The sequence below is a fragment of the Petromyzon marinus genome, unplaced genomic scaffold, assembly GCF_048934315.1.
Source record: "Petromyzon marinus isolate PM22_M1 ecotype Great Lakes invasive population unplaced genomic scaffold, UKy_Petmar_22M1.pri1.0 PM_Scaffold_62, whole genome shotgun sequence".
Classification (NCBI taxonomy): Eukaryota; Metazoa; Chordata; class Hyperoartia; order Petromyzontiformes; family Petromyzontidae; genus Petromyzon; species Petromyzon marinus.
The window spans coordinates 1-14,423 of record NW_027423634.1 but is presented as its reverse complement, the minus strand read 5'-3'; the positions used below and the strand labels follow the sequence as shown (position 1 = coordinate 14,423).

At 51.8% G+C, this 14,423-nt stretch overlaps 1 protein-coding gene across 1 annotated transcript; it reads left to right on the top strand.

Moving 5' to 3' along the window:
• The first annotated feature begins 782 nt into the window (after nucleotides 1-782).
• On the top strand, nucleotides 783-14,401 carry LOC142923730 (uncharacterized). Its single transcript, XM_076064709.1, has 4 exons — nucleotides 783-848; nucleotides 3,220-4,369; nucleotides 6,280-6,413; nucleotides 13,354-14,401. The coding sequence occupies exons 1-2, from the start codon at nucleotides 783-785 to the stop codon at nucleotides 4,267-4,269; spliced, it is 1,116 nt and encodes a 371-aa protein (XP_075920824.1). The 3' UTR covers nucleotides 4,270-4,369; nucleotides 6,280-6,413; nucleotides 13,354-14,401.
• The last annotated feature ends 22 nt before the right edge of the window (nucleotides 14,402-14,423 follow it).

Sequence of the window (14,423 nt, the reverse complement as noted above, 5' to 3'; positions counted from 1 at the left end):
TCTACATCTACAGAACAGGAAGAACCAGTGGCATCTACAGAACATGAAGAACCAGTGGCATCTACATCTACAGAACATAAAGAACCAATGGCATCTACATCTGCAGAACGTGAAGAACCAGTGGCATCTACATCTGCAGAACGTGAAGAACCAGTGGCATCTACATCTACAGAACAGGAAGAACCAGTGGCATATAATCTGCAGAACGTGAAGAACCAGTGGCATCTACATCTACAGAACACGAACAACCAGTTGCATGTACATCTACAGAACATACAGAACCAATGGCATCTACATCTCCAGAACGTGAAGAACCAGTGGCGTCTACATCTACAGAACATGAAGAATCAGTGGCATCTACATCTACAGAACATAAAGAACCAATGACATCTCCAGAACAGGAAGAACCAGTGGCATCTACATCTGCAGAACGTGAAGAAACAGTGGCATCTACATCTGCAGAACGTGAAGAACCAGTGGCATCTACATCTACAGAACGTGAAGAACCAGTGGCGTCTACATCTACAGAACATGAAGAATCAGTGGCATCTACATCTACAGAACATAAAGAACCAATGGCATCTACATCTCCAGAACAGGAAGAACCAGTGGCATCTACATCTGCAGAACAGGAAGAACCAGTGGCATCTACATCTGCAGAACGTGAAGAACCAGTGGCATCTGCATCTGCAGAACGTGAAGAACCAGTGGCATCTACATCTGCAGGAGATTATGCAACTTTCAAAGCCATTCCCCCGTATTTATTGAACATGCTGTGCGACATGTTTGGAATCGGCAGGAGTAACGTTGGGACTTACGAACACAGATCTCCGGAACTGAACTCGTTCGTAAGTCGAGACGTAACCTGCACCTTGTGGTGTTCCGACTTACGTACCGTCGCGATTTACGAACGGGCCTCGTGAACTGAACGTGTTTATAAGTCGAAAACTGTCCGTCAATGTTATTTTTTTTACATGCCGTATACAAAAGGGCTATATAACTTTATTGATAGCAACTACCCAGATCATGAAATGTCACCAAAACAAAAAGAGGAACAATCAACAACAACATTCTTCCACCGCAAACTCAGATTAGCACGCGTGGCTACGTACGGTGTAAAATAAGTCATGCACACACACTGCCCATAGACTAACACTACCCATAGACGCAACACTGCCCATAGACTAACATTGCCCATAGACTAACACTGCCCATAGACTAACACTGCCCATAGACTAACACTGCCCATAGACTAACACTGCCCATAGACTAACACTGTCCATAGACTCAACACTGCGCATAGACTAACACTACCCATAGACTCAACACTGCCCATAGACTAACACTGCCCATAGACTAACACTACCGATAGACTAACACTACCCTGTGTGTGACACAGAGAGTCACACACAGAGACACAGAGAGACACACAGAGAGACACACAGAGACACAGAGACACAGAGAGACACACACAGAGATACACAGAGAGTCACACACAGAGAGTTACAGAGATACACAGAGAGACACAGAGATTCACACACAGAGAGAGTCACACACAGAGAGACACAAAGAGACACACATAGTCACAGAGACACAGAGAGACACAGAGAGTCACACACAGAGACACAGAGAGACAAAGAGAGTCACACAGAGACACAGAGAGACACACACAGAGACACAGAGAGACAAAGAGAGTCACACACAGAGACACAGAGAGACACACACAGAGACACAGAGAGACAAAGAGAGTCACACAGAGAGACACAGAGAGACACAGAGAGAGTCACACACAGAGACACAGAGAGAGTCACACACAGAGACACAGAGACACAAAGAGACACAGAGAGAAACAGAGAGTCACTCACAGAGACAACAAGAGAGTCACACACAGAGAGACACACACAGAGACACAGAGAGACAGAGAGACACAAAGAGTCACACACAGAGAGAGTCACACACAGAGAGACACACACAGAGACACAGAGAGACACAGAAATACACAGAGAGACACACACAGATACACAGAGACACAGAGAGATACAGAGAGTCACACACAGAGAGAGTCACACACAGAGAGACACACACAGAGACACAGAGAGACACAGAGAGACACACACAGAGACACAGAGACACAGAGAGACACAGAGAGTCACACACAGAGACACAGAGAGACACACAGAGACAGAGAGAGACACAGAGAGACAGAGACACAGAGAGACATACATAGAGACACACAGAGACAGAGAGACACAGAGACACAGAGAGACACACACAGAGACACAGAGATACACAGAGAGTTACACACAGAGTGTCACACACAGAGAGACACAGAGAGACACACACATAGAGTCACACACAGAGATACACAGAGAGACACAGAGAGTCACAGAAAGTCACACACAGAGAGACACAGAGAGAAACACAGAGAGACACAGAGAGTCACAGAGAGTCACACACAGAGAGACACAGAGAGACACAGAGATACACAGAGAGAGACAGAGAGACACAGAGACACAGAGAGACACACACAGAGATACACAGAGAGTCACACACAGATAGACACACACAGAGAGACACAGAGAAACACAGAGAGACACACACAGAGAGTTACAGAGATACACAGAGAGACACTGAGAGTCACACACAGAGACAGAGAGTCACACACACAGAGACACAGAGAGACACATACAGAGACACAGAGAGACAAAGAGAGTCACACACAGAGACACAGAGAGACACAGAGAGAGTCACACACAGAGACACAGAGAGACACAGAGAGACACACACAGAGACACAGAGAGACACAGAGAGTCACACACAGAGAGAGTCACACACAGAGAGACACACACAGAGACACAGTGAGACAAAGAGAGTCACACAGAGACACAGAGAGACACACACAGAGACACAGAGAGACAAAGAGAGTCACACAGAGACAAAGAGAGTCACACGCAGAGAGAGTCACACACAGAGAGACACACACAGAGACACAGAGAGACAAAGAGAGTCACACAGAGACACAGAGAGACACACACAGAGACACAGAGAGACAAAGAGAGTCACACAGAGATACAGAGAGACACACACAGAGACACAGAGAGACAAAGAGAGTCACACACAGAGACACAGAGAGACACAGAGAGTCACACACAGAGACACAGAGAGACACACACAGAGACACAGAGAGACAAAGAGAGTCACACACAGAGACACAGATAGACAAAGAGAGTCACACACAGAGACACAGAGAGACACACACGGAGACACAGAGAGACAAAGAGAGTCACACACAGAGACACAGACAGACACAGAGAGACACAGAGAGAGTCACACACAGAGATACAGAGAGAGTCACACACAGAGACACAGAGAGACACAGAGAGTCACACACAGAGACAACGAGAGAGTCACACACAGAGAGACACACACAGAGACACAGAGAGACACAGAGAGACACAGACAGACACACACAGAGACACAGAGAGACACAGAGAGTCACACACAGAGACACAGAGAGACACACAGAGACAGAGAGAGACACAGAGAGAGAGACATACACAGAGACACACAGAGACAGAGAGACACAGAGATACACAGAGAGTTACACACAGAGTGTCACACACAGAGAGACACAGAGAGACACACAGAGAGTCACACACAGAGAGACACAGAGAGACGCACACAGAGAGTCACACACAGAGATGCACCGAGAGACACAGAGAGTCACAGAGAGTCACACACAGAGAGACACAGAGAGACACACACACAGAGACACAGAGAGTCACACTCAGAGACACAGAGAGACACAGAGATACACACAGAGACACACACAGAGACACAGAGAGTCACAGAGAGTCACACACAGAGACACAGAGACACACACAGAGAGACACACACAAAGACACAGAGACACAGAGATACACAGAGAGTCACACAGAGTCACAGAGAGACACAGAGATACACAGAGAGTCACACACAGAGAATCACACACAGAGAGACACAGAGAGACACAGAGAGACACACACAGAGACAGAGTCACACACAGATAATCACACACAGAGACACAGAGAGTCACAGAGAGTCACACAGAAACACAGAGATACACAGAGAGTCACACAGAGAGACACAGAGAGACATATAGAGGCACAGAGAGACACACACAGAGACAGTCACACACAGAGAGACACACAGAGACACAGAGAATCACACACAGACAGCGGAGACGTGAGTGACGTCACACCTCACCTGGGATTTCCAAAAGTCACGTGAGCACTGCAGCTCGCCCCCGAGGGTTTATCCCGACACGCCCACTCAGGGTTTGCGCTCAGTTGTGTCCAGGTGAGAGAGACGCCGGATTCACCCTTTACAGGTGTGTGGTGTGTCTGTCTGTGTGTCTGTCTGTGTGTCTGTGGTGTGTCTGTGGTGTGTCTGTGTGTGGTGTGTGTCTGTGTGTCTGTGGTGTGTCTGTGTGTCTGTGGTGTGTCTGTGGTGTGTCTGTGTGTGTGTGTGGTGTGTCTGTGTGTCTGTGGTGTGTCTGTGTGTGTTGTGTGTGTTGTGTGTGTGTTGTGTGTCTGTGTGTGTTCGTGTGTCTGTGTGTGTTGTGTGTTGTGTGTGTTCGTGTGTCTGTGTGTGTCGTGTGTCTGTGTGTGTCGTGTGTGTCTGTGTGTGTGGTGTGTGTTGTCTGTGTGTGTTGTGTGTCTGTGTGTGTTGTGTGTGTTCGTGTGTCTGTGTGTGTTCGTGTGTTCGTGTGTCTGTGTGTGTTGTGTGTCTGTGTGTGTCGTGTGTCTGTGTGTGTCGTGTGTCTGTGTGTGTCGTGTGTCTGTGTGTGTTCGTGTGTCTGTGTGTCTGTATGTGTTCGTGTGTCTGTGTGTGTTCGTGTGTGTTCGTGTGTCTGTGTGTGTCGTGCGTGTCTGTGTGTGTGGTGTGTGTCTGTGTGTGTTGTGTGTCTGTGTGTGTCGTGTGTGTCTGTGTGTGTGGTGTGTGTTTGTGTGTGTCGTGTGTGTCTGTGTGTGTGGTGTGTGTTGTGTGTCGTGTGTGTCTGTGTGTGTGGTGTGTGTCTGTGTGTGTTGTGTGTCTGTGTGTGTCGTGTGTGTCTTGGTGTGTGGTGTGTGTTGTGTGTTGTGTGTGTTCGTGTATGTTCGTGTGTCTGTGTGTGTTCGTGTGTCTATGTGTGTTGTGTGTCTGTGTGTGTTGTGTGTCTGTGTGTGTTCGCGTGTCTGCGTGTGTTGTGTGTCTGCGTGTGTTGTGTGTGTTGTGTGTGTCGTGTGTCTGTGTGTGTTGTGTGTCTGTGTGTGTTCGTGTGTCTGCGTGTGTTGTGTGTCTGTGTCTGTTCGTGTGTCTGCGTGTGTTGTGTGCCTGTGTGTGTTGTGTGTCTGTGTGTGTTCGTGTGTCTGTGTGTGTTCGTGTGTCTGTGTGTGTTCGTGTGTCTGCGTGTGTTCGTGTGTCTGTGTGTGTCGTGTGTCTGTGTGTGTTCGTGTGTCTGTGTGTGTTCGTGTGTCTGTGTGTGTTGTGTGTCTGTGTGTGTTCGTGTGTCTACTTGGAGAGACAAAGGCGGCCGGGCGTATGTCGTGTCGGCCTTCATAGGTGCTACTCGCTAACAGCCCTTGCCCCGATATTCTCTGCAGGCTATACCGGGGGGGGGGGGGGGGGTCTTTGTCTTTGTGTGTCTGTGAGCACTCACGGCCGACGCAAAGTGACGATTATCTGAACCGGTGCTGGGCCTCCCCTAGGTCGACTCAGCCTCAAATGAGTACCTCGTGTCGATGTGTAGTGGTACTTGTTGTCTGTGTGTGTGTTTTTCTCTGGTGTTAGAGGTCGTTCATAAATGACGTCAGGTACCTAGGGTGGTGGGGGGGGGTCAGACATCTGTGACGATGTGTGACGAGGTGAGTTTTGAGAAATGTGACGTCACATCAAAATGCGCAACTTTAAATAAATATAGACGACACGTTCTACTTAATTAAATAGACTTTTTAATAAATGTGTTCTCCTACAACATCAGAGTGCAGCGCCGCATTAAACACGCACTACAATGACAATAGCTTAAAGCGATTTGAAGCATGTTTTATATATATATTTTTTGGGGAGGGGGGTGGGGGGCAGAGCTTTGTGACGTCATATTTGAATGGGGGGCTCTGACTTTTCGTGACGCCGTGTGACGAATGGTGGTGGTTTGGGGGGGGGGGGGGGGAGGTGGGGTCAAAAAATCGTTCCAAAATCGCGTGACGTCATTTATGGACGGCCCCTTAAGACTCCCACCGCCGTGGCCGGCCCTCTTAGGGAGGCTGCTCCTCGCTCACGGCACTTGCCCCCGACGGTGTGCCGAGGCTATACCGAGGAGCGGGGCACCTTTATCTCAAAGAGGAACTCTGAAGCGACCGCTTCCCCTTTCAGCCTGCGCGTTTCACTTTCAGGTGAGTCGAGACGCTCGGCAAGCCCTGACCGATTGGGTGGGGGCGGTGGTGGATTTGGGGGTTCTATGGGAGGGGGGGGGAGGGCGTGGGAGGGGTTTTGAGGAGCCGAGGGGGATGGGAGAGGATTGAGGGGTGGAGTGGAGGGGGGGGGGGATTCCCAAAACCATCCCCCCCCCCCCCCCCAGACTCCTCCGCTGTGCTCAGCTGTCGACATTCGCGCGCGGAATTTGCGCCCACGGCCAGCCCAGCCACGGGTGAGTGGAGCCGTGCGTGGTGACCTCGTCGCTGCAGTCCGCCCTGGAACTTCCAGGTGCTTGGTGGGGGGGGGGGTGGGTAAGGGAATGCGGGATTCTTGAATTTGTCTGTGCGGAGCTGTGAGTGGCACCTTCCATACGAGCCGTGGTTCTTCTCCAATGGGTCACTCTGTTCTCTGCGGGTCACTGTGTGTCAGTGAGTCTCTGACCGTCCATGAGTCACTGTTTCTCTATGGGTCTGTATCTTTTTCCTCCGTATATCTGTACCTCTATGTATCTATGGGTCTCTATGAGTCTCTGTGTGTCTCTGTGAGTCTCTATGTGTCTCTATGGATCTCCGTGTATCTATGAGTCTCTATGTGTCTCTATGGGTCTCTATGAGTATCTATGTGTCTCTATGAGTCTCTATGTGTCTCTATGGTTCTCTGTGTATCTATGAGTCTCTATGTGTCTCTATGGATCTTTGTGTGTCTATGGGTCTCTGTGACTATCATTGTGTGTCTATGAATCTCTATGTGTTTCTATGGGTCTCTATGAGTCTCTATGTCTCTATGTGTCTCTATGTGTCTCTATGTGTCTCTATGGATCTCTGTGTATCTATGGGTCTCTATGTGTCTCTATGGATCTCTGTGTATCTGTGAGTCTCTATGTGTCTCTATGGATCTCTGTGTATCTATGGGTCTCTGTGACTATCATTGTGTGTCTATGAGTCTCTATGTGTCTCTATGGATCTCTGTGTATCTATGGGTCTCTGTGACTATCATTGTGTGTCTATGAATCTCTATGTGTCTCTGTGAGTTTCGATGTGTCTCTATGGATCTCTATGTATCTATGAGTCTCTATGTGTCACTATGGATCTCTGTGTATCGATGGGTCTCTGTGACTATCATTGTGTGTCTATGAATCTCTATGTGTCTCTGTGAGTTTCGATGTGTCTCTATGGATCTCTATGTATCTATGAGTCTCTATGTGTCTCTATGGATCTCTAAGTGTCTCTATGGATCTATATGTGTCTCTGTGAGTCTCTATGTGTCTCTATGGGTCTCTATGAGTTTCTATGTGTCTCTATGAGTCTCTATGTGTCTCTATGAATTGCTATGTCTCTATGGGTCTCTGTGTATCTCTATGATTCTCTATGAATCTCTATTTCTCTATGGGTCTCTGTGTATGTCTAAAAGTCTCTATGTATCTCAATGTCTCTATCCGGGGAGGCGGCGGCGGTGGTGGCGGCTGTAGTGTAGCGGTTAGCGCTACGCTGCGCTACGAACCTGGCGACCCGGGTTCGATTCCCGCTCACGGCCAACACCGGTGACGATTGTCTGAACCGGTCCTGGGCCTCCCCCTAGGTCGACCCAGCCTCAAATGAGTACCTGGTGCGGTGCGTAGTAAACATCGCCAGTGGGGAGACAAATGCGGCCGGGCGTGGTGCTGGCCACCCACCCCCCATCGTGCGCTGTTCCGATATTCATAGGTGCTACTCGCTTAAAGCACTTGCCCCAACAGTCTGTTACAGGCTACACCGGGGATCTTTGTCTTTGTTTGGGTAGGGAATTACCGTATTCACCAGATCACAAGACGCACTTTCCCCCCGTCCCCCCCCCCCCCCCCCGTCTGTGTGTCTGTGTGTCTGTGTGGTTGTGTGTCTGTGCGTCTGTGTGTCTGTGTGTCTGTGTGTCTGTGCGTCTGTGTGGCTGTGCGTCTGTGTGTCTGTGCGTCTGTGTGTCTGTGTGGTTATGTGGTTGTGCGTCTGTGTGTCTGTGTGTCTGTGTGGTTGTGCGTCTGTGTGTCTGTGTGTCTGTGTGGTTGTGCGTCTGCGTGGTTGTGCGTCTGTGTGGTTGTGCGTCTGTGCGTCTGTGTGGTTGTGCGTCTGTGTGTCTGTGTGGTTGTGCGTTTGTGTGTCTGTGTGGTTGTGCGTCTGTGCGTCTGCGTGGTTGTGCGTCTGTGCGTCTGTGCGTCTGTGTGGTTGTGTGGTTGTGCATCTGTGTGTCTGTGTGTCTGTGCGTCTGTGTGGTTATGTGTCTTTGTGTCTGTGTGTCTGTGTGGTTGTGTGTCTGTGCGTCTGTGTGTCTGTGTAGTTGTGTAGCAATGTGTCTGTGTGGCTGTGTGGCTGTGCGTCTGTGTGTTTGTGTAGCTGTGTGTCTGTGTGTCTGTGTGACTGTGCGTCTGTGTGGTTGTGTGTCTATGTGGTTGTTCGTCTGTGTGGTTGTGTGTCTGTGTGACTGTGCGTCTGTGTGGTTGTGTGTCTGTGTGGTTGTGCGTCTGTGTGTCTGTGTGTCTGTGCGTCTGTATGTCTGTGTGTCTGTGTGGCTGTGTAGTTTGCGTAGCAGTGTGTCTGTGTGGCTGTGTGTCTTTGCGGCTGTGTCTGTGTGACTGTGCGTCTGTGCGGTTGTGCGTCTGTGTGGTTGTGTGTCTATGTGGTTGTTCGTCTGTGTGGTTGTGTGTCTGTGTGGTTGTGTGTCTGTGTGGTTGTGCGTCTATGCGTCTGTGTGTCTGTGTGGTTGTGCGTCTGTGTGTCTGTTCGTCTGTGTGGCTGTGCGTCTGTATGTCTGTGTGTCTGTGTGGCTGTGCGTCTGTGCGTCTGTGCGTTTGTGCATCTGTGTGATTGTTTTTCTGTTTGGTTGTGTGTCTGTGTGGTTGTGTGTCTGTGCGTCTGTGCGTCTGTGTGTCTGTACGTCTGTGTGTCTGTGTAGCTGTGTAGCTGTGCGTCTGTGTGTCTGTGTGTCTGTGTGGTTGTGCGTCTGTGCGTATGTGTGTCTGTGCGTCTGTGCGTCTGTGTGGTTGTGCGTATGCGTGTCTGTGCCTCTGTGTCTGTGTGCTTGTGCGTGTGTGGTTGTGCGTCTGTGCGTCAGTGTGGTTGTGTGTCTGTGTGGTTGTGTGTCTATGTGGTTGTGTGTCTGTGTGGTTGTGCGTCTATGCGTCTGTGTGTCTGTGTGGTTGTGCGTCTGTGTGTATGTGTGTCTGTGCGTCTGTATGTCTGTGTGGCTGTGTGGCTGTGTAGTTGTGTAGCTGTGTGTCTGTGTGTCTGTGTGGTTGTGTGTCTGTGTGGTTGTGCGTTTGTGCGTCTGTGTGTCTGTGCGTCTGTGCGTCTGTGTGTCTGTGTGGTTGTGCGTATGTGTGTCTGTGCCTCTGTGTGTCTGTGTGCTTGTGCGTCTGTGTGGTTGTGCGTCTGTGCGTCAGTGTGGTTGTGTGGTTGTGCGTCTGTGCGTCTGTGTGTCTGTGTGTCTGTGCGTCTGTGCGTCTGTGTGGCTGTGCGGCTGTGCGTGTGTGTGTTTGTGTGGCTGTGTGTCTGTGTGGCTGTGTCTGTGTGACTGTGTGACTGTGTCTGTGTGACTGTGTGACTGTGTGTCTGTGCGTCTGTGCGGTTGTGCGTCTGTGCGTCTGTGTGTCTGTGTGGTTGTGCGTCTGTGTAGTTGTGTAGCTGTGCGTCTGTGTGTCTGTGCGTCTGTGTGGTTGTGTGTCTGTGTGTCTGTGTGTCTGTGTGGTTGTGTGTCTGTGTGGTTGTGTGTTCGTGTGTCTGTGTGGTTGTGTGTCTGTGTGTCTGTGTGGTTGTGTGTCTGTGCGTCTGTGTGTCTGTGCGTCTGTGCGTCTGTGCGTCTGTGTGTCTGTGTGTCTGTGTGGTTGTGTGTCTGTGTGTCTGTGTGGTTGCTTGTCTGTGTGTCTGTGTGGTTGTGTGTCTGTGCGTCTGTGCGTCTGTGTGTCTGTGTGGTTGTGTGTCTGTGCGTTTGTGTGTCTGTGCGTCTGTGCGTCTGTGTGTCTGTGTGTCTGTGTGGTTGTGTGTCTGTGTGTCTGTGTGTCTGTGTGGTTGTGTGTCTGTGCGTCTGTGCGGTTGTGTGTCTGTGTGGCTGTGCGTCTGTGCGTCTGTGTGTCTGTACGTCTGTGCGTCTGTGCGTCTGTGTGTCTGCGGTTGTGTGTCTGTGTGTCTGTGTCTGTGTGGTTGTGTGTCTGTGCGTCTGTGCGGTTGTGTGTCTGTGTGTCTGTGTGGCTGTGCGTCTATGCGTCTGTGCGTCTGTGTGGTTGTGTGTCTGTGCGTCTGTGTGTCTGTGTGTCTGTGTGGTTGTGTGTCTGTGTGTCTGTGTGGCTGTGCGTCTGTGCGTCTGTGTGGTTGTGTGTCTGTGCGTCTGTGTGTCTGTGTGTCTGTGTGTCTGTGTGGTTTTGTGTCTGTGTGTCTGTGTGGTTGTGCGTCTGTGTGGCTGTGCGTCTGTGCGTCTGTGCGTCTTTGCGTCTGTGTGGTTGTGTGTCTGTGTGTCTGTGTGGTTGTGTGTCTGTGTGGCTGTGCGTCTGTGCGTCTGTGTGTCTGTGTGTTTGTGTGTCTGTGCGTCTGTGCGTCTGTGTGTCTGTGTGGTTGTGCGTATGTGTGTCTGTGCCTCTGTGTGTCTGTGTGCTTGTGCGTCTGTGTGGTTGTGCGTCTGTGCGTCAGTGTGGTTGTGTGTCTGTGTGTCTGTGTGGTTGTGCGTCTGTGCGTCTGTGTGTCTGTGCGTCTGTGCGTCTGTGTGGCTGTGTGGCTGTGCGTGTGTGTGTTTGTGTGGCTGTGTGTCTGTGTGGCTGTGTCTGTGTGACTGTGTGACTGTGTGTCTGTGCGTCTGTGCGGTTGTGCGTCTGTGCGTCTGTGTGTCTGTGTGGTTGTGCGTCTGTGTAGTTGTGTAGCTGTGCGTCTGTGTGTCTGTGCGTCTGTGTGGTTGTGTGTCTGTGTGTCTGTGTGGTTGTGTGTCTGTGTGGTTGTGTGTTCGTGTGTCTGTGTGGTTGTGTGTCTGTGTGTCTGTGTGGTTGTGTGTCTGTGCGTCTGTGCGTCTGTGCGTCTGTGCGTCTGTGTGTCTGTGTGGTTGTGTGTCTGTGTGTCTGTGTGGTTGCTTGTCTGTGTGTCTGTGTGGTTGTGTGTCTGTGCGTCTGTGCGTCTGTGCGTCCGTGTGTCTGTGTGGTTGTGTGTCTGTGCGTTTGTGTGTCTGTGTGTCTGTGTGGTTGTGTGTCTGTGTGTCTGTGTGTCTGTGTGGTTGTGTGTCTGTGCGTCTGTGCGGTTGTGTGTCTGTGTGGCTGTGCGTCTGTGCGTCTGTGTGTCTGTGGTTGTGTGTCTGTGTGTCTGTGTCTGTGTGGTTGTGTGTCTGTGCGTCTGTGCGGTTGTGTGTCTGTGTGTCTGTGTGGCTGTGCGTCTGTGCGTCTGTGTGGTTGTGTGTCTGTGCGTCTGTGTGTCTGTGTGTCTGTGTGGTTGTGTGTCTGTGTGTCTGTGTGGCTGTGCGTCTGTGCGTCTGTGTGGTTGTGTGTCTGTGCGTCTGTGTGTCTGTGTGTCTGTGTGGTTGTGTGTCTGTGCGTCTGTGTGGCTGTGCGTCTGTGCGTCTGTGCGTCTTTGCGTCTGTGTGGTTGTGTGTCTGTGTGTCTGTGTGGTTGTGTGTCTGTGCGTTTGTGCGTCTGTGCGTCTGTGTGTCTGTGTGTTTGTGTGTCTGTGCGTCTGTGCGTCTGTGCGTCTGTGTGTCTGTGTGGTTGTGTGTCTGTGTGGCTGTGTGGCTGTGCGTCTGTGTGGCTGTGTGGTTGTGCGTCTGTGTGGTTGTGTGTCTGTGTGGTTGTGTGTCTGTGCCTCTGTGCGTCTGTGTGGTTGTGTGTCTGTGTGGTTGTGTGTCTGTTAGTCTGTGTGTCTGTGCGTCTGTGCGGTTGTGTGTCTGTGCGTCTGTGTGTCTGTGTGTCTGTGTGGTTGTGTGTCTGTGCGTCTGTGTGTCTGTGTGGTTGTGTGTCTGTGTGGTTGTGTGTCTGTGTGTCTGTGTGTCTGTGTGGTTGTGCGTCTGTGCGTCTGTGCGTCTGTGCGTCTGTGTGGTTGTGTGTCTGTGTGTCTGTGTGGTTGTGTGTCTGTGCGTTTGTGCGTCTGTGCGTCTGTGTGTCTGTGTGTTTGTGTGTCTGTGCGTCTGTGCGTCTGTGCGTCTGTGCGTCTGTGTGGTTGTGTGTCTGTGTGGTTGTGTGTCTGTGTGGCTGTGTGGCTGTGCGTCTGTGTGGCTGTGTGGTTGTGCGTCTGTGTGGTTGTGTGTCTGTGTGGTTGTGTGTCTGTGCCTCTGTGCGTCTGTGTGGTTGTGTGTCTGTGTGGTTGTGTGTCTGTTAGTCTGTGTGTCTGTGCGTCTGTGCGGTTGTGTGTCTGTGCGTCTGTGTGTCTGTGTGTCTGTGTGGTTGTGTGTCTGTGCGTCTGTGTGTCTGTGTGGTTGTGTGTCTGTGTGGTTGTGTGTCTGTGTGTCTGTGTGTCTGTGTGGTTGTGCGTCTGTGCGTCTGTGCGTCTGTGTGGTTGTGTGTCTGTGCGTTTTTAGTGCGTGGGGAGCGGTGGTGCCGCTCACGGCCACCGCCAATCCCAGTGAGGATTATCTTGAAACGGGTCTGGGCCTCCCCCTAGGTCGACTCAGCCTCAAATGAGTACCTGCTGCGGTGTGTAGTAACATTGCTACTGGGGAAACAAAGGCGGCCGGGCGTGTTTGCTGGCCACCCCACTTCCACGTGTGCCGTCCTGGCCTTCATAGGCGCCGCTACTCGCTAACAGCACTTGCCCCCGTAAAGTATCTTAAGGCTTCACAGGGGGATCTTTGCCTTTGTCTGAATAATGATCAGCACTGGGGAGACAAAGGCGGCCGGGCGTGGTGCTGACCACGCTACTCCCTCGTGTGCCCGTCCGGCACCTTGATGGGTGCTTGCTCCCGCCGCTGTGGGTTTGTGGTGTGCAGGAGGAGCGTGATGATGATGATGACGACGACGGCGATGATGATGATCGCGATGATGTTGACGATTGGAGAGGTGTCTTCTGCACCCACTCTGTGGGTTCCAGGAACACGTTTGCCACAGGGTAAGGGCTTCTCGCAATGGCCTTCAACAGACTGTTGGGGCAAGTGCTGTTAGCCAGCACACGTAGATACGTGCATACATATACGCGGAAACACGAACGCATGAAGATGCATGCGTACAAAAAAAATATCGGCCAGTCACCGCTAAGCGGCAGTGACGTCGCCGCGGCGCCTGTGCCAGGCTAGGTGCGCCTTGAGGCCGTCACGTGAGGTGTGCAAGACTCTCGCTGCTGGCAGGAGGAGGTCACGGGACAGACCCAGGTGCCATGGGTTGACTGCTGTGCCAGGCTAGGTGCAGGAGGTCACGGGACAGACCCAGGTGCCATGGGTTGACTGCTGTGCCAGGCTAGGTGCAGGAGGTCACGGGACAGACCCAGGTGCCATGGGTTGACTGCTGTGCCAGGCTAGGTGCAGGAGGTCACGGGATAGACCCAGGTGCCGTGGGTTGACTGCTGTGCCAGGCTAGGTGCAGGAGGTCACGGGACAGACCCAGGTGCCATGGGTTGACTGCTGTGCCAGGCTAGGTGCAGGAGGTCACGGGACAGACCCAGGTGGTGCCATGGGTTGACTGCTGTGCCAGGCTAGGTGCAGGAAGAGGTCACGGGACAGACCCAGGTGCCATGGGTTGACTGCTGTGCCAGGCTAGGTGCAGGAGGTCACGGGACAGACCCAGGTGGTTCCATGGGTTGACTGCTGTGCCAGGCTAGGTGCAGGAGGTCACGGGACAGACCCAGGTGCCATGAGTTGACTGCTGTTCCAGGCTAGGTGCAGGAGGTCATGGGACAGACCCAGGTGCCATGGGTTGACTGCTGTGCCAGGCTAGGTGCAGGAGGTCACGGGACAGACCCAGGTGCCGTGGGTTGACTGCTGTGCCAGGCTAGGTTCAGGTCACGGGACAGACCCAGGTGGTGCCATGGGTTGACTGCCGTGCCAGGCTAGGTGCAGGAAGATTG